The 19,192-nt window shown below is 44.0% G+C and overlaps 1 protein-coding gene across 4 annotated transcripts in view; it reads right to left on the bottom strand.

Moving 5' to 3' along the window:
* Window positions 1–721: 721 nt before the first annotated feature.
* The window catches only part of SMARCE1 (SWI/SNF related, matrix associated, actin dependent regulator of chromatin, subfamily e, member 1), a 39,910-nt gene continuing 21,439 nt past the window's right edge, over window positions 722–19,192 (bottom strand). For all 4 annotated transcript variants that reach the window (XM_040330374.1, XM_040330372.1, XM_040330373.1 and 1 more), the window contains 5 exons: window positions 18,568–18,739; window positions 15,113–15,285; window positions 11,621–11,722; window positions 9,298–9,547; window positions 722–1,937 (listed from right to left, as the gene is read on the bottom strand). In XM_040330374.1, coding sequence (XP_040186308.1) covers window positions 1,714–1,937; window positions 9,298–9,547; window positions 11,621–11,722; window positions 15,113–15,285; window positions 18,568–18,739 — 921 coding nt within the window. In that variant the 3' untranslated portion in view covers window positions 722–1,713. The remainder of the gene's footprint in view (window positions 1,938–9,297; window positions 9,548–11,620; window positions 11,723–15,112; window positions 15,286–18,567; window positions 18,740–19,192) is intronic.

Raw genomic sequence — 19,192 nt, 5'->3', positions numbered from 1 at the left:
CCTTTGTCTTAAGACATAGTCCACCTTTAAAAAATGTGCCATCAATATTGCCATAAAAATGTATGCATTCAGGCCTGCAGAGCATTGTGACTGATCAGTGCATCCCAGGTGAAATATATAGGCTCTTGCATTGCTAAACCCACCCCCCCCATGCTTCTACAGAGCTGTGCTTTATAAAAATGGGAATTTCTTTTTTTGGGGGGGGAGGGGGGGGGGTATTTTGAATACAGGAGCTTGACAAATTAGACAATGCTTTGTGTTTTCTGAATAAAATGCAAAGTGATCTCTGATTGAAAGAGGTATGGTGGTGATGTCAGACTCTCCATCTTGTTCAATCAGCAAACAAATTTGCACTCAATTACAAAATGTAAAGCATTTCCGAATGGTGTCTGTGGCGAGCATCTGACCTCCTCTGTTAACAATTTAGCAGGACAGCCGCTCAACATGAGACCCCAAAGCAAGTAGAGATCACTGGAGTAGCGGTATTTACTTCAGTGATTTCCAGCGGGATTGGCCAGGTATGGTATATACATAGACTGGACCAAAGTGCGCCAATATAACCATGTATGAAATATCCATACCAGGAATTATTCTCTAAGGCGCTGTGGTAAGGCCATATCTCCGATTGTTTGTATCTATCTGATTAACCAGTAACTTGCAGCGTCCGTTTTATTTAGAAAGGCGTAGAATCAGTTTACAAATGAGAATCAAACACAAGAAAGACGATTCAATGTTTATTCAATCTTCAGGTATTAAAAAATAAAAAAAAATACAACCATCACAAAAACAGCATTAAGAATTGTGTGAAGGACATTCAGCTACAAAACTGCAGCAGAATTGGATGGAGGGGACTTTAAAGGGCACCTGTCATGACATATGTAGGGCATCATGCTTTGGAAATGCTATGTTACTGGCTGTCTTGGCTTTAGCACTTTGACTGACCTGGAGAAAGTGTGCACAGCAGCAACACAGACTTCACCCCGTCGCTGCTTGCTGGATACTTCTCACAGCCCAATGGTTCAGGAAGTACTGAATTCCAAAACGGACAAAAAAAGTTTTGCATTTTCAAAGTGGCAGATTACATTTTCCCTCATGACACATTCCCTTTAAATTACAACTTAAGCGATGTCTGAGGAGTTAAAATGACCTATACTGAGAAGCGAATTGGATCTAGTACTGGCATGTTTATGTGTACGGTTCAGTCCAGACTTCCAGGTAAAACCCTCACTGCTGTCAGTTTTATCCCTAAAACAAAGGGAGCAGACACACAGAAAAGGGTATAGACAAGTACTAGAAGGTAAACCCAACAAACTCATTTAGTGAACTTCATATCTCCCTACGACCAAAACTCTAGTTCTCATTACTGTATAGAAATGTTTAATGATCTGTCAGGTGTGCTGGGTTTGGATGGGTCCAATAAGGTAATTCAGATGAAGTGGAACAATCGTTAGTGATCCTCCCATGTTCAATCGCAGCTATGCCAATTAGGATGTTACAAATAAAATAAAAAACAACATATAACAGGTCTACTCAGTTCTATTGTCACTGAACCAATGGAACCCATAAAACCAGTGAAAAGACTGGCAGGTATTATCCAATCCAACCTTTCTTGTAGCTTTCTCTTTTTAGGTCACTAATGTTTTATAGTTTAGGAATGACTTGGACTGCGGTCTAACCAAGGTTTGGGTCACGTGGAAAACTGTAGATGGATGCTCATTCCTTCCGCTCTCCCTCCTCTGTGGTCGGATCTGCTGTTGGCTCTTCCACGGTTCCACTGTTGGTCTCAGATCCGGTATTACTGTCACTAGTTCCTTCATCCAGTGTACTGTCCACAGCCTCCTGTCCACTTTCCTTGTCCTCTGGAGTGGACGTCCCCTCCTCTCCATTCTGCTGGCTCTCACTAGTTTCTTCTGCAGGGGGCAAAGAGGGCGTGTCCTCTGAAAATGGGAAATGCAATTTATATATTAGGCAGGCAAATCCAAAGAAAATATGTTTTGAGTCACAGAAGCACAGTCCTATTGAACTGAGCAGGTTGCACCAGTTATAAACCTCCCCCAACACACATTGATCTCCCAGTCCTCAACAATCAAGTAATTCCCAGCATCCATGCCAGAAGTGAGCTGTTCCCTCCAGTATAGAGTTTGCTTTCCAGGTTTCACATTAACAGCCCCCTATCCCAGCTGCCAGTCTCCAGAATACGTGTAATAATCCCCCCAGTTTCTGGTCTATATGAAAAAAACCTGGTGGAGGGAGTGGCTTGTGCATGGCCGGGTGAGGGGTAGAGCTGTGAGCTCCCGTCTCCAACGACAGCTCCAGGCGTGACGGACTGAAGAGGCAAGTGGCAGTGTGCTGAGTGAGCCTGCTGCGGGGGAGGAGTGATCTGTGGAGAGACTGCAGTGAGCGCAGCCGGGATTGTGGAGGCGCGCGTAATTCAAAGGGGGGTTGATGCAGCGGCATGCACCTGTGGAGGCAGCGGGAGAGCCGAACGTCCCGCAAAGGCAGCACAAGCTCAAGCGCCTCGACATGCAGAGCAGCCAGTGATTGAACGGTATTTCACGACCTTACAGGGGGAGGAGAGCGCTCTGAAGGCAAGAGCGGGCTGACGGACGTGAGGAGGCAGTCTAGTGGGGACTCTCACAAGATAGCAAGCCAGCCTCAAATGTCGGTGAGAGCAGATGTGGAGGCTCTCCAGATTACCCCACAGAGCCCCGTATGTCGGCTATATTAGCTGGAACTGCAACTTCCCCCCCCCCCCCCACAACAGACTGGTGAGCTGAAAAGTGAAATGGAGGACTTAAAGGCGTTAATTCAAGCACTCCCTACTAGGGCAGATATAAGTGCCCCGATTGCAAAAGTGGAAGAGGCGCACTCCAGGTATTTGGAGAAAATCCAAGAAGAAATACAGGTGCTGGAGGATCGTGTAATAGAGGGGGAGAGCGTATCGAAGGATTTAGAGCAACGGATGAAGGTATTGGAAGGAGAGAGATACGCTCAGGTGGATATCACAGTATCCCTACAGATGCAGTTGGAGGAGCTCCAGGACCGAACAATGTACGTGTACAAGGGGTCCCGGAGTCAGCAGAGCAAGAAGATCTTCAAGACACGGTAAAACTTATTTTCCAAAAAGTTTTAAAAGATGCCATTGCCTTTAAATTTTGAAATGGACAGAGTACATAGGGCCCTGGGCCCCAAGCCGAAAGATAGCAGTTGCCCACGAGATGTGATATGTCGAATGCATTACTTTTCGCATAGGGAGGTAATTCTGCGGAAAGCCTGGGACAATAGAATTTAATGGGGTGCAGCTGAAAATATTACCTGACTTATCAAGTGCTACTCTCCAGCGTAGAGCACTCCTCCGTCCAATATAAGACCGGGTGAAGGACATACAGGTGGAGATTTCCAATCTCAGTTTCTTATTAGGAAAGGCCCACGTTCTTTTTGGTTACGCTCCAGAGCGGACCTCCCAGACTTTTTTTATTTTTGGAAACTGAACCATTTGAGGTGCCGGACTGGATGCAGTTAAATCATAGAATGCCCAGAACATAGGAATACAGGAATATTTGACTTGTATGAATTATTAATGCTTTATAGCTTGTATTTGTGTTTCGGTGCTTCCTTTTTCTTTTTTTTTTACGTTTTTTGCCTTCCCTGTGGAGTTAAGGGGACAGAGGGAGGGAGAGGAGGGAGGAAGATTTTGATGAATAATTTTGTTTTCCGTTTATTGCTTATTCCTCTCCCCATATTTTTGGCTATACTCTGCTCCTTTATTCGCAGGAGAGGAGGGAGAAAACGTGGAGTGGTGGGGGCCGGGTTGCGGTGGTATTTGAGCTAAAGGGTGTATGGGGTGCAAGGGGGGGGGGGGGGGAAGGGAAGGGGAGTCCTTCCTTTTTTTTGTAGCACAAATTTTGAGGTTGTTTTTAGTGGGAGGTGAATCTCTTGGGGGGACATAGGGGATGAGACATGGGAGAAAGAGATTGGAGATGACACCCAAGAATAATTAAAAGTTTTTTTTCCGCTCTCCTTCCCTTTTTTGGGGGGGGAGGAGGGTGGGGTTGAAGGTAGGAGGCAGAGATGGTAGGAAACGGCACAATGGAGGGATGGGGGGGGGGGGTGAGCCCCTAGGAGGCTTCTCCCTTTTCTCACCGTTGCCCCCCTCCCTCTCCCTTGCAGGGGTTTATGTGGGACTTTTGGGATATATAATTTCCTAGTGTGTGAATGAACGGGGGGGGGGGGGGGGGGGGACATTTTGTTCTTTAAAAAGGGGAAGGGAAAAGGTGAAAGAAAAAAGGGAAAAGTAAATAGAATAGGAGTGATTCACATAAATACAAGGGGTAACTTACCCTTTTGGGGGGAAATATATTGAGAAGAGGCACTACATACACAAGTAGGTGATGGTGGGGGAAGGGGATTCCCCCCCCTTTTCTTTTTGTGAGGGGGGTAATTATAGGGGAGGGGGAGAGAGAAGGGGTACATACATAACACAATATTAATTATTTAAGTAATGGTACAGACACAAAGAAGGTATGGGGGGGGGGGGGTAAGATTGATTTAAAGGGTTTGATAGGAGGAGGGGGGGGTTCTTTCCCCTTCTTGATATTGATAACTGGTGTGGTCCTCCCTTAGGGGGGGGGCCCTTTGAGATATGACTAAAAAATGGGGATATGCAAGGGAGAGGGGAAGTTTGCTTGTTATATGTTTAATATTATTTTATTACTCCGCTTTAACGAGATTATATGGGGGCTCAAGTTGCGTGGATGATCGTAACTTGCACCTGGAATCAATTAAATTGGTTGGGAAGTTGAGTGACATAAAAGGAAGGTGGATTCTGCTTGAATACCTTAGAAGGGGGGGGGGGGGGTATTGTAAATAAGCTCTAAGGAGAGGTAAGGGGGGCTACCACAAGGGCAACTCTGAAGGGAAAGAGTAGTTTTCTCACTGATACCTCTTCCCTATCTCTGTTAGCTATAATAGCTGGTCGGTTTTGTTTTCCCGTTCTCTGAGGTTGTAGAATTTTGCGTTGTCTCATTAGAAATGGAAGCCCTATCAATAATTTCAATTAATGCAAAGGGACTAAATATCCCAGAGAAGAGGCGGATGCTTTTACACAAATTGAAGAAAAAGGGGAAATGAAATTGCATTTATTCAGGAGACACATTTTAGAAGAGAGGGGGCCTCCCTTTCCTAGAAATAGAGCTTTCCCGACGGTTAATAACACAATGAACCCAGTAGCAAAGAAGGGGGGTATCAATTTTAATTTCGAATAAGATCCGGTGGTCATTTACAGACTCCTTGGTGGACAGCGGGGGGCAGTATTTAGTGTTGAAAGGGACGATAGGGGGATTGGTGGTTGCCTTGGCATCTTTTTATGCTCCTAATACACAGCAGGATGCTTTCTTCCGGAAGTTCCTGGATAAATTAGTAGGTTTTCAGGAGGAGCAGTTGATTTGGGGGGGGGGGGGATTTAAATATACCCCTTGTCCCTAGTGTGGATACCTCATCTGGGGGCTCGTTAGCCTCAGTGGGTACCCGGAAACAGATACGAGCGAGATTATTCCTTTTATTCTACCCCTCATAAGATTTACTCTTGGATAGATTATTTTTTTTATCCCACATAACCAGTTACAGGCAGTTAAAGAGGCTGGAATAGGGGAAATTTCATGGTCAGATCACGCACCAATCTCCCTGAAATACACATTGGGGGACTTTCGACCTCCCAGATCAGGGACCTGGAGGCTGAATGAAAGTCTGCTACAGGATGCCATTGTATTGGAAGAGGTAAATAAAGAAGTAAGGTGGTACTTTGAGACTAATGATATGCCAGACTGTGATGTGGGGGTGATTTGGGAGGCTCATAAGGCAGTGATAAGGGGTGTCTTGATGAAACATGGGGCCAGGATAAAGAGGGAAAGAGAACTTAAGTTAACAACTCTTTTGACAGATATCTCACGTTTAGAAGCTCTACATAAACAGAGCCCTGGCCCGGTGTTGGAAAGAGACCTCCTGGCGGTACGTAGACAAATCACTGAACTACTCTTATATAGAGCAAAAAGGGCAATACAAGCAGGCAGAAGGCAGCAGGATTATGAATTTGGTAACAAGTGTGGGAAGTAACTGGCTAGTTTGTAGGAGGGAACAACAAACAAGGACCTACATTCCAATGACCTTAGGAGCAGGAGGGGAGAAACTAAGTTTACCTAAAGAGATAGCACAGAGATTTGGATATTTTTATAGTGCACTATATAACTTGCAAACAAGCTCTCAGGACCAATCTGCAATGGAAAAGTATATAGCAACATCAGGTATCACGACTGACGCCAGCGGTAAGGCAGGAAATGGAAAAGCCAATTACTATAGAAGAAATTCAGGAGGCAGTGACCAGGGGGAAGGGAGGCAAATCACCGGGTCCAGATGGGTTTACTATTCAATACTATAGACTTCTTCTTCCGATTATGGGCCCATTTATGGTAAAAATGTTCAATGGTTTAGGAAATACAAATTCTTTCCATACTGAATCCTTCAAAGCTACGATTGCGGTTATACCCAAGGAAGCAAAGGACCCCTCCCAATGTGGGAGCTATAGACCAATTTCATTATTGAATACGGATCTGAAGCTCTTTGCCAAGATCTTGGCAATGCGCTTACAACAGCACATACCCGGCCTGGTTCATAAAGATCAGGTTGGGTTTGTGCAGCTGCGTGAAGCACGGGACAATACGATTAAAACTCTGAACTTTATCCATTTGGTTGGCTCATCCCGAACCCCATGTGTCTTCTTAGGGACAGATGCGGAGAAAGCTTTTGACCGGATAAACTGGCAATTCATGTTTACGGTATTGAGACACATGGGGTTCGGCAATAAGATGATACAATGGATTTCAAGTAATTATACCCATCCGACAGCTCAGGTTAGAGTGAATGGAGTACCGTCTCCATCTTTTAAGTAATCGAATGGGACAAGACAGGGGTGCCCGTTATACCCACTTTTATTTGCCTTGTCTGTGGAGCCCTTATTGAGTAGGATCCAAATGAATCCAGGGGGTGTCTCTGGGGGGTACAGAATATAAGATCTCAGCATACGCGGGTGATATGATGTATAACTTAACCAACCCGATGGTATCCCTCCCCAATTTGCTTCAAGAACTGAAGATATATGGAGAGCTATCAAATTTTAAGATTATGTAAAGTCTGAAGCAATGGGGGTGGCAATCCCTGAGAAAGATTTGAAGATTCTGAAAGCCAATTACAAATTTAAATGGTCAGACACAGCTCTGACATATCTGAGGACCTCCATCCCAGCGGATCTTACACAAGTTTATAAGCTTAATTTTGTACCATTACTAGCTAAAGTACGGATCCTCCTGGATGGATGGCAGAAGGGGTTCTATTCGTGGTTCGGGAGGTGTAATATTATCAAAATGAATATCTTGCCAAAATTTCTGTACCTTTCAGACACTCCCTAAGCTTTTTTTTCAAGCAGACACAAGCTCTGTTTAGTAGATTTATTTGGGCAAACAAACGCCCAAGAATCAAGGGACGTATGCCATCATTATCTAAACGAGATGGAGGAGTGTTCGCCCCAGACATTTATAGATACTATCAGGCAGCCTTACCGAGTGGCCTGATTGATTGGAGCAGACATACTGGAGAGAAAATATGGCCGGGAATAGAGCAAGCTCAATTTGGTAGTATGCTTCAGCGAGCGGCATGGTGCTACAGAGAGCTGCCAATAGACATCAAGAGGCATCCGCTGATAACCCATATCCCATCCGGAGGGTAGGGCCGATTTGTGAAAGGGAAACTATTAACAGTAGATTCACCCCTCTTTCCCATTCTGGGGATCCAGAGTTTGAACCAGGATTATTGAAGGGACCGTTTAGTAGATTAATAGAACAGGGGCCGTTTCAAGCTTTTAATTTCTTGAGGGCGGGAGTATGGCCCACGATTCAGGAGACGGAGGAACACCCTATCAATTGGACGTTTGGAGGGCATTGCAACTGAGACACTTTATGGACACCTTGAATTTACCAAGTAGATACGAGCGTAGGTTAACAAAGTTTGAGGGGTATTGTAATGGGAATGGGATGCTCCAACATACCCTCTCTAAAATTTGTGAAGTACTGAACACACCCGCGGAGGATTTTCGTTTACAGTGTAACAGATGGGTCTCTCTTAATACGACATCAATCAGTGGCTTAATGTTGGGAGGTGGAGGCGGCGCTTGGCCATGACTGTCAGTGATCGGGATCTCATTCCCAAGTCCTCATTGTAAGCAGTGACTGAGAGCCATCGAAAAAAATGTGGTCACTGGCTCTGAACGACTGCACCCCCAGCCCAAACAAGGGATACCAGTTGTATGCATAGATATGGCAACTTAGCGTTAAAGCCTACCACATATATACACACAGGTGCATCTAAAATAAATTGGAATATCATCAAAAAGTTAATTTCAGTAATTCAATTCAAAAAGGGTAAAACTCCTATGATATGGATTCATTACACACACAGTGATATCAAAATAGAAACCTTTACTGGAGTTGAGGTAGCTGATCAGGAGTGTGCCACCACGAGGTTACAATATTCAATTCTTTCACAATATTCAATTTTTTAAAAGAAATAAATATTTGAAATATATCACTTGCTGTCTAATGAATCCATACAATAGGAGTTTCACTTTTTGAATGGAATTACTGAAATTAACTTTTTGATGATAGTAAAAAAAATTTTTTAAATCCACCTGTATGGCACGGCCAGTGTTAGGGGTTAAACTTTAAATTAATTGATCATATTGTGCCTCGTGCCAAGTAGTGACCCTATAGCTTACACTTTTTCTCCACAGACACACACAACCATTGTGACAGATATGATTATCACTTGTGATGACACTCAGGATGAGTCATGTGACTGCCTCAGAGGTTCGTAGAGGGGTAAAAGCAGCCAGTATCAACTTACTGCATTGTTTACTGGGTACCATAGCATGGTTTAGGTTAGCTGGAGGGTTGCTATGGCAGCCAGCAATCAATGCAGTAAGTTAAATACTCATCATTGGAGTTTCGAGAGGCTGAAGCAGCAGTTTATGAAAATTCATAAATTTGATTCCATATTCCTGCATGTGCTTCAACACAGCATCCTCTGTCTCTTATATGAAACCTGTCTAACCAACCAGTATATAGAAAAACCATCATAAAAATGGACGACCTTACTGCCAACTCAGCCAATCACCATTACATTCAGAGACGGTGACAAAAAGGGTTTTTCTGATGGTCAGGCATCAGCACTAGATCCAACACTGGGACTTACCCGTCTCCATGGGAGGAGTTTCTTCCTCTTCTATCTTCTCTTCTGACTTTGGCGTTTCTTGCTCCTCCTCGATAGTTGCAGCTGTGGCGGCGGCAGCAGCGGCGGCCGCTGCAGCTGCGATTTGGTTGCGCTCAGCTTGCTCTGCTGCTTCCTTATCTCGTTCCTCTTGCCGTTTGCGAGCCTGCTCCTCAGCCTGGGCTATTTCTGCAGCAATCTTGTCCATGTCCACCTCCACCTTTAGGCCGCATAACTGGATGAGAAACAAATAAATCAATCATACTTCTAGGAATTATGCAAGTACATACAATATTTAATTACAGGAGCACAGAACACATGTATTGTATCACTTTTATCAGCGGCGGGACAGGGCCTCCCCCGCCATGCTCCAGTGCCCTCCACAGCTTACTGGAGACGCCGGCTGTGGCGATCGGGTCCACTCTCCTCTGTGGTATGAAGATGAGTGACCCGTCTCCATACTAGTGCAGGGTGGAAGCAACGTCAAAACATCACTTGCGCCCATAGCTCTTAGAGACAATTTTTTTTCAAATTACTTTTTTTTTATTACTACATTTTAGTGTAAATATGAGGTCTGAGGTCTTTTTGGCCCCAGATCTCATGTTTAAGAGGTCTGTCATGTGGGCAGAACAAAAATGTTTTACTATCCAAAGTTAAAACAAGGGCAGAAGATTTAATAGATGGAAAGATGAAAAAAAAATATGACTGAAGTTTCACTTTAAAAAGGAGCTCCAGGCTCCTGCAGAAAAAAAAAATAAGTTGGCAGCTACAAATACTGTAGCTGCTGACTTAATGACTGTATCTGCTTCACTTACCTGTCCTAGAATCCAGCGGCGTCTTCACCCGAGCTGATTTTTTAATCGGCTATCGGGTGCCACCGCCTACTAAGGGAAACTGGTAGTAAAGCCTTGCAGCTTCAAAGCCAGTTACCTACTGTGCATATCTCCAATTGGGCCGGCTGTGGGTGAAGGAGGCAAACTTCTGGCTGAGTTTGCCACGGCACACTCACCTGGGAGTGGGAAACTTAAAACCAGGTATCCGCTCCCCCCCAAAAAAAGGGGTGTGGAGTGTGGCCGCGGAGGGAGGTAGAAAAGCAGAGCTTCCCCTTTTTGGGTGGAGCTTTGCTTTAAAAGAATAACATTGTCTTGTGACAATGACACCTGAAAGTGGGTGGGATACATTAGACAGCAAGTGAACAAGTGGTCCCTGAATTTGGTGTTGAAAGTAGGAAAAATGTACAAGCACAAAAATTTGAGCAAATTTGATAAGAGCCAAAATTGTAATGGCTAGGTGACTGGGTCCGAGCATCTCCAAAACGGCAGCTCCCGTGGCATGTTCCCAGTCTGCAGTGGTCAGGACCAACCAAAAATGGTCCAAAGAAGGAGAACCCACGACAGGGTCATGGGCAGCCAAGGCTCAGTGATGCATACGGGGAGGGAAGACTGGCCGATCCAATGGTAGACCTACCGTTGCTCAAATTGCTGAAAACTCATGTTGATTCTGATAGAAAGGTGTCAGAACACACAATGCATCACAGTTTGTTTTGTATGGGGCTACTTGGCCACAAAACCGGTCAGGGTGTTCATACTGACCCATGTCCACAGGCAAAACTGCCTACCTTGGACACGCGAGCATCAGAACTGGACCACACAGCAATGGAAGAAGATGGCCTGGTCTAATAAATCATGTTTTCCTTTTTCACCATGTGGATGGCTGGACGCACGTGTGTTGTTTAACTGGAGAAGATGAGCACCAGGATGCAGCAAGGGAAGAAAGTAAGCCGGTGATGTCAGTAATCAGATACTGACATTTGGTGCCAGATACCTCAGCACACCTTCAGAGTTCTAGTGGAGTCCATGCCTCCATGGGTCAGGGCTGTTTTGGTGTCAAAAGGGGGATCTACTCACTATTAGGTGGGTGGTTATAATGTTATTATTGATCAGTGTATAATGTACAAATGAAATATGTATTCTTTTCTAAATGTACTGGCTTTGAGCCCAACACCCAACTGAAATTCTACTGTTGGAACAAGCTCATAAGTACATCAGTCAGTAACGTCCCCCCCCCCCCCCAGGCTGGGTTCGCACTATACAACACAGCGGCTCACAGCAGGAGTCCGGTGCGTCTCCATTCACCATATCAGGTACAATTTCAGCACGAATTTTGGGCTGAAAACAGACCAAAAGATGCACAGGACTCCCGAGCAATTCGCATCGCAGCAGAGATGTGTGAACCGGCATCCAATTCACAATAGTGTGAACCCAGCCTCACTCTGGATGGCTGGTTGTCCACTTCAAATATGACTTACCCGTTTAAGCTCATTGTTGAAAGCGTCGGTACTTTCCAAGAACTTCCTTTTCTTCTCCTGATGACGATCTTCGATCTGTAGTAGCTCTGCTTCCAGTTTACGCTGGTGAAAACACATAAGAGGGTTGTGAGACAGTGGCACCAGGATTGCTCAGTAAAATATGCATCAACCTCACCTGGACCCCTTACTTTCCAGCTTTCTTCCACAAGAGTCTAGAGACTGCGCTTCTGAAATTCACTTAAGACTTACTAACTGTTAAAACCAATGGCCACTAGTCAGTACTATTACCAATAGACCTTTCTACTGCATTCCACAAAGCTGACCACCCATTCCTCTTCAAACACTCCACTCCTTTGGCCTCCAAGCCTCTGCTCCTTCCTGGTTCTCCTCCTACCTACCGCTCCTTCAATGTCACCTACAACCTCCTGTTCCTTTTATCCTAGGGGTCCCCTAATGCTCTGTCCCTGGACCCGTTTTATTCTAGATCTTTTCCACTTCAGCCCATCATGAATGCTGCTGCCATACTTCACTATACCAACCACTCAGTGTTCACCAGCCATCTCTGCCAATCTTTCCACTGTCTTCTGCTTGCTGAACAAAATTAAAAATATTAAATTGTAAAGCCATTCACAACTCTGCTCTGAGCTACATCACCAGCCTCATCTCTGTCATCCAAAGCACCCTCCTCACTTCTCCCAAGAACTCCTTTCTAGCTCGCCTGTCACCTCCTCCAATGCTCGCCTCTAGGACTTCTTCAGCGCCTCCCCCCGTCATCTGGAGTTCCCTACCCCAACCTGTATACAGGTGATCCTTGAAAAACACTCTTCATGAAAGCCTATCCCAGCTCTAGCCAGCAACTGATTCTCTTACAACTCACCCCCAGGTATTGCCTTTTATAGATCATTTCCCCCTCCCTTTAGTTTGCAAGCTCTCATAAAGCAGGGATGCCTAAGCCTCTTGCTTTAAATTGTATTTCATTTATACTGGTTCCTCTTATTTTGTAAAGTGCAGGGCAAGTTGTTGGTGCCAAGTGAATCCTGTATTATAAAAGAAAACCGGTCAGACTGTCGTATTTTTTTAAGCTGTATCTATGAATTCCTTTGCACCGAGTATGACCCGAGTCCAAAATGCACAGCAGAGGGGGCAGAAGTAACCGAGCTCTGCTTAAGCCAACACGAATGCCTATTAATTTGGCTTCTGGTATGCAATGAGCTGACAGGCATACATGGAAGACAAACTGGATGGAATTGCTACACAAAGATGAGTATTTTTGCCTTAAAGGAGAAGTCCAGCCTGAGCTTGATTGAATGGGCTTCTATGGGTCACAGGAGTGCAGTTTGTTTTGCACTCCTGTGACCCGTTTTCAGCAGAGAGATCTAAAGTCTGCTCTCCACCAACGTCACAGAAATCAGTCCAGGCACTGCATTATCCCGACAATGGAGTCTGGATCCGCCAGGTGCCTGGACTGACACCTGTCTCAGCAAGCTGCCAAGAGCCTAAAACCCCTTTCACACTGACACTTTTTTCAGGCGGTTTAGCGCTAAAATAGCGATGCTATACCGCCTAAAAAAATTGTGTCCTGCAGTCTTCGGTGTGCTAGCAGGACCGCTCCAAAAGTAATGTTAGCCGCATCTTTGGAGCAGTAAACACCCCGCTCCTTCCCATTGAAATCAATGGGAAACCACGGTAATACAGCCTTTCTCAGCCGCTAGCAGGGGTTAAAACCACACCAATAGCGGCCGCATATAAAAATAGCGACCTTATGCCACCAGCACACCTCCTGTGCCCAGTGTGAAAGGGGCATAAGGTGGCCACTCCCTGCTCCTCCACAGCTGTGCAGTGAGCTGCCGATTGACAGTCTCGATCGATCGGTTCTCAGTGTAAAGGCGATGTGTAAAGATGGGAGGTGGAGATGGAGGAGGAACCCCCCAAACCCATACTTCTCTTTCAACTAGACCGCAATTAAGATTTTATGGTTCATAAGAAAAGGACTGGCCCAAAAAAAAGTATGCAGATCAAGAGTTTTGACTTCACCAACAGTCCAAACTAGGGACTTCTTTGTGCCAAGTATGGTGGCAGAGCATCAGAACTTTTATTAGAAAATAATTTGGCAAATAGTACTAACCTCGTCATATCAGAGAAAGCCCCATCAAATAAGGAATTCAAAATGTTTAGTTACGACTAGTTCACTTTAGCATGTCGTTAGCATTATGTGGAGCTTTGGGATTCAGAACACAGCTTTAACCACCCCCGTGGGATCTGGGTAAGGCAAAAAATCTACCTAATCTTGGCAAGCGCAGTCACAATCGCATTTCCAGAAGAGAAACATTGTTGCAGTTTGATAAAGCCATCAGCACCCTTTAGGACTAGTACCCCTACAAAGCAATTTATCTGTCATAGCTATTAAAAGAAAAAAAATGGGAGCTTTAAAATTAATGGGGTTGTAAACCTGTGTGTTTTTTCACCTTTATGCATTAAGGTGAAAAAAAAAAACACCTTGCAGTGTCCAGCCCCCCACTGGCAGGGGTACTTAAAATAATCAGCTTTTATCTATTCATGTATCTATCTGCTAGTACATCTCACACTCCCCTCCCCCCAGACTGACAATGCGGTTGTCCAAAGGTGCCCCCTATGCTCGTTTATCCAGAGTGGGGGCTCGAATACAGGAGGTGTGTTATACAGGCCAGGTTACCAGGTGAAAACAAAAAACGCAATAGATTTGGTTTAGGATTTAATAATACTTGAAGGAGAAGTTCACTTTATTTTAAAGAAGATAAATGCACATTTTTTTGCAGGTAAAAATTTGCATTTACTATTTTTTTTTTTTAGGAGCCTGGAAAGCATTGCACAAGTGATCAGCAGATCTCCAGTGCCATGCCAGTCTCCTACAGAAGGTCAGTGTGAGCTGTGTGCCCCAACCATCATACGGCCAGGCAGTTTCACACTCACAGGAAGACTCAATGAACTACCACAGTACTCAACAGCGCCGTAGAAGTTCATTGAGAACTACAAACCGACAGCCACAAAGGCTGAGACTGAAAGCTGGGGGGGGGGGGGGGGGGGATCAGCTTCAAAATGGAGCTCATGGTTTTGTTCTGGAATTGTAAAGTGTTATAGCCCCATGGAATGCTTTTACTGTAGTCCATGTACTTGCTGGAGAGCTTTAACTTATTTTCCTGTTTTGAAGGACACTACTGGAGCATACAGCACTTGCATATCATCTGTGCCTCAACCCACTTCATTCTACCAGCCTCAAAAGTTTGTTGTAAAAGCTCCGGTCAATTTCTGGATTACATGGCTCAGAAGAATCCTGCACAGAACTTGGTGGCTTCCTTAAAATATAATCTGAAGCAGAATCCAACAGCGAATACCAATTTGTGTTTTCCTGTAAAATACCATTTCCAATACCAATAAAGGCCAACATGCCCATGGAAAAGCATTGCAGCACAAACACACGGCACAATACGAGGTTCAAAGTTTCATTGTTCTCACCTGATGCACCATGAGGGACTGGACTTGTCTCTTAAGAACCTGCATCCTGGCTGTTGTGACCACGGACCTCACATCTGGCACTACGCTCTCACTCAGGATCTCACTGATTAGCCGGTGATTCCTCTGGAAGCGAGCAGCAGCCGTGTGCTTCATGGAAAAACCATCATCATAGTCTGCAAGACAAAGCAAAGCTTTATTATAATAGTCTATAAAGTTTTTTTATTTATTTAAGATTTGAAAGTATAGTTTGTAATGATATATGTAAACAGAAGCAACAACATTTGATTATTCCATATGCAGGTTCTGTTTCTTGCCCAAAAGGGCTGCCCAATGGTTCTACCCACCAACAGGAAATGATCTTCATCCAATCAAGAACTGTATAGTGGAAACCCAAACATAAAACTTTAGAATTGTGAGATTTGAGGCTGATGCAAGATCCAAGTGTAAACAGTTTACAGTTAATTGGTTCTTAACCTGCAATGTGGACAACTTATGTTGCTGAACTTTAACACTTAAGATCTTTTGTGTTGTCCAGAAAATAAAATTTTTGTTAGAAAATTACTGGAGTGGATCAAGAACACCTCTTTACGAACCACTAGGTGGTGTTCCAAGGTGTCTTATAACTCAGTTTTAATATTGTCATTTTGAAAATGAATGTACCAGTTTATGTGTTTATCTGTGAAATGACACGCAAGGATGACATTTACAGCTTAACGGCCCTTTCACACGACTGCGACTTCAAAATCGCCCGATTTTGACGCGATTTCAGGGAATGCTAGCATTAAAGGAAATCAGGAAAGTTGGACCAAAGTAGTACAGGGAGCATTTTCAAAGTCGGACCAGTTAAAACGGCTCTCATAGGGAAACATTGATTTTCACACATCATGTGACATGAGCTCCCAATGTCGGAGAGTTTGTCATACAATTGGGAAACCCAGGCTAAAGCAGTGTTTCTCAACTGCAGTCCTCAAGGCACCCCAACAGGTCATGTTTTCAGGATTTCCCTCAGATGAAACTAATTACTAAGGCAGTGAAACCGATCAAATCACCTGTGCAAAATAATGGAAAGCTTGAAAACGTGACCCTGTTGAGGCACCTTGAGGACTGGAGTTGACAAACACTGGCTTAAAGAGTACGAAAAGCTAAAAAAAATATAAAATATATTTTTTTGTTAGCTTTACCTACCAAGTTTGTTTTTGTCACCTGTGTCCCCCTGCAGAGACTTCCTTGCTTCCTGTCCTGGAGATCGAACAACAAATAGGAAAGCTCTTGAAAATTAATGAATATAAGCGGTTTCAGGAACACATGTCCTTATTTGAGGATTTTTCCTCATCTTGTGCTGTGATTGCAATTTAAAATCCTTGGATTCCCCCCCCCCCCCACTTTCTTTCTTGGTGGCAATTGCCAGGAGACAAATAGAACTTTTACTTAGGCTGAAAAAGGTGAACACATATGGACATATGGGCAATATAGGGGACATAACCCAAACGGTATAGAATGGTGGATGTGGATGCTGAGTAAAGAACATCTAAAAGGACAGATCATACATGAAATATTACAACTTTACATTTCCTGGCCAGACCAGAGAATCTGTCAGCTACAAGACATCAATGCCAGAGCCCATCAGTGTAAGTTATGGTTATAGGATGAGAAAGAAGAGTCTGTAGCGCATTAACAGACACAGCAGGAATAGGCCTCTGGTACTGAAAAAAAAAACACCCCCCATTTCGCTGCACTGAGCTTTCTGAAGCTGCAGTGTACAAGAGGCTTTATTTTGGCTTTTGCCACATATACTCACTTTACCTTGATGTTATAAATTCATGTTTCGACAATGACCTTGATGTTTATACATTACTATATATTTCCTATTCCCTGTCAATTGGTTGTACTTTGAAAATTCCTGAAGAAAAATATAATCTTTAAAAATAAAGAAGCAGCTCTTAAGATGCATAAATATTGATCTGAGAATTATCAAAAATGCTAACTGCAGGTGGCACAAGGTACATTCTTCCTGCCACTACAACAGATAGTATCCCTGATAAGATTTGCTTTAACAGAAAGGATCCAATGGCTGTGTACCCATAGGTTCCGTCAGACTTTCCTCGAATTATAATAAAAAAAAAAAAAAAAAAAAAAAAAGGTATTTAAATCCAAAAATAAATCTAACACATTGCAGCTCACCAGCTCGTAAAAGTAGTGGCTGCATTGCTTTTCTTTGTTTCAGGCCCCCCCCCCCCTTTTTTTTAGTACCTATCAATTCTGGGAGTACAACTTCCTGTCCCTGGGTAGATACACCCAGGAATGATACAATACACCTGTCTTTATTATCTCCTATTGCATAGAGCAAGGATATGCAATTAGCAGACCTCCAGCTGTTGCAAAACTACAAGTCCCATCATGCCTCTGGGTGTCATGCTTGTGGCTGTCAGTCTTGCTATGCCTCATGGGACTTGTAGTTCTAATACAGCTGGAGGTCCGCTAATTGCATATCCCTGGCATAGGGGGATGTAGAGATTAGTAGTTTACAGAGAGCATTTTTGCTTCCTGTTCAGCTCACAGGCGACAATGGATACTGTGGAGGCGCTCATTGTTTAGTGTTAGGACCACAGATTACAGGGTGCCTTGGCACGGCTCTGTGGCTCACGCATGCGTTTGCAAATGCGTGCGGACAAAACCCCTGTTTTTAACGCATACTGTTAGACAGGTTTATTGGTTGTTCTGCAGGCTGGTTGGTAAGGAGGCTTGGTTTTTCCCTGGGCATTCCCCAGGTTGTGTTGTTATCTGCTTTAGCCTTCCAATGCCACTGCGATTGCCAGCTATAGATGGGGGCGGTGGACATGTTTATGTTTCGACAATGGATATTGCATGTCTAGCAAGATCATCAGGTATTTTCCATATTTGCTGTAAATGTTTTTGCCCGTCTACAAGCTTACAAGTCATAATACATTTTTGTTTTTGGATTTAGTCATTCTGCAAGACAAAATAGGGGTTGATTTACTAAAACTGGAGAGGGCAAAACCCGGTGCAGCTCCGCATAGAAACCAATCTGATTCCAGGTTTTAGGGCACGTTCACACCGAACGCGGGTTTGAAATGAACTGAACGCGCCCAATTTCAGCCCTGCATTTCAGTACGAGTTCGAGAGTGTCAGGTTTATGAACAGCTGTCTATTGAAAGTCACCAAAAAGTAGTGCAGGGACTACTTTTAGAAAAAGCGGTGCAGTGCTGCACAGTCGGCGTCACATCGATTGAGACAGTACCCTTGCCGGCAATAGGCTGTGATTTGGCATGTGATTTGACATGTCAAATCTTGCCTATGTCAACGGGGGGCGTATTGTCAAAGCTTAATTGAACAAGCTGAAGCTAGAAGCGGATTGGCTACCATGCACAGCTAAAGCAGATTTTGCACTCTTCAGTTTTAGTAAAAAAAAAACTCAAATGTTATGTTTGACTCACCATCAGGATCCTCTGCTGGCTGAATACTCATATAAGGCTCTCCTTTGTCTATGCGGGACTGGCGCTGGCGGCTTTCTTCCTCTAGGGCGGCTTCCGCTCTGCTTTTGGCGTTGATATAAGCAAGATAAGCAGGAGAGTTGTGGTAGGTTTTCATTGACTCATTGTACTCGATCTGCAGGAAATCACACAAATGCCTGCAATTAATATTTCACACAAGAGGTATGAACCCGACCTCCCCGATTCCAACCTCATATAAAAGTGTTCAGTCTTTTATGGTTGGGTCTACCTTTTTTTTATTATTATTATTTAGGAGTATTTGCATTCTGCTGTGTCTGCCCCTGAAAAAGAAAAGTTGACTTGTGCGTTTTTTTAAAGTGTATGCTTGAGATTATCTTCTAGGTGACACCAACTGTTTTTCTACAATAAAGATGTGTCTCGGGGTATGTGAGGAGAATCGGAAGTCATACCTTAAAGGAACACTAAAGGCAACATTTTTTTTGTTTTTTTTTTAATAATAAACATGTTCTACTTACCTCCACTGTGCAGCTCGTTTTGCACAGAGTGTCCCCGAATCACAGTAGCTTACAGTAGCAAATATTTGCTCTTTTTGTACTCATTTATGTTT

This window comes from Rana temporaria, chromosome 12 (genome assembly GCF_905171775.1).
Source record: "Rana temporaria chromosome 12, aRanTem1.1, whole genome shotgun sequence".
NCBI classification, from domain to species: domain Eukaryota; kingdom Metazoa; phylum Chordata; class Amphibia; order Anura; family Ranidae; genus Rana; species Rana temporaria.
The sequence above is the reverse complement of the archived record's forward strand: the minus strand, read 5'-3'. Positions and strand labels throughout refer to the sequence as shown.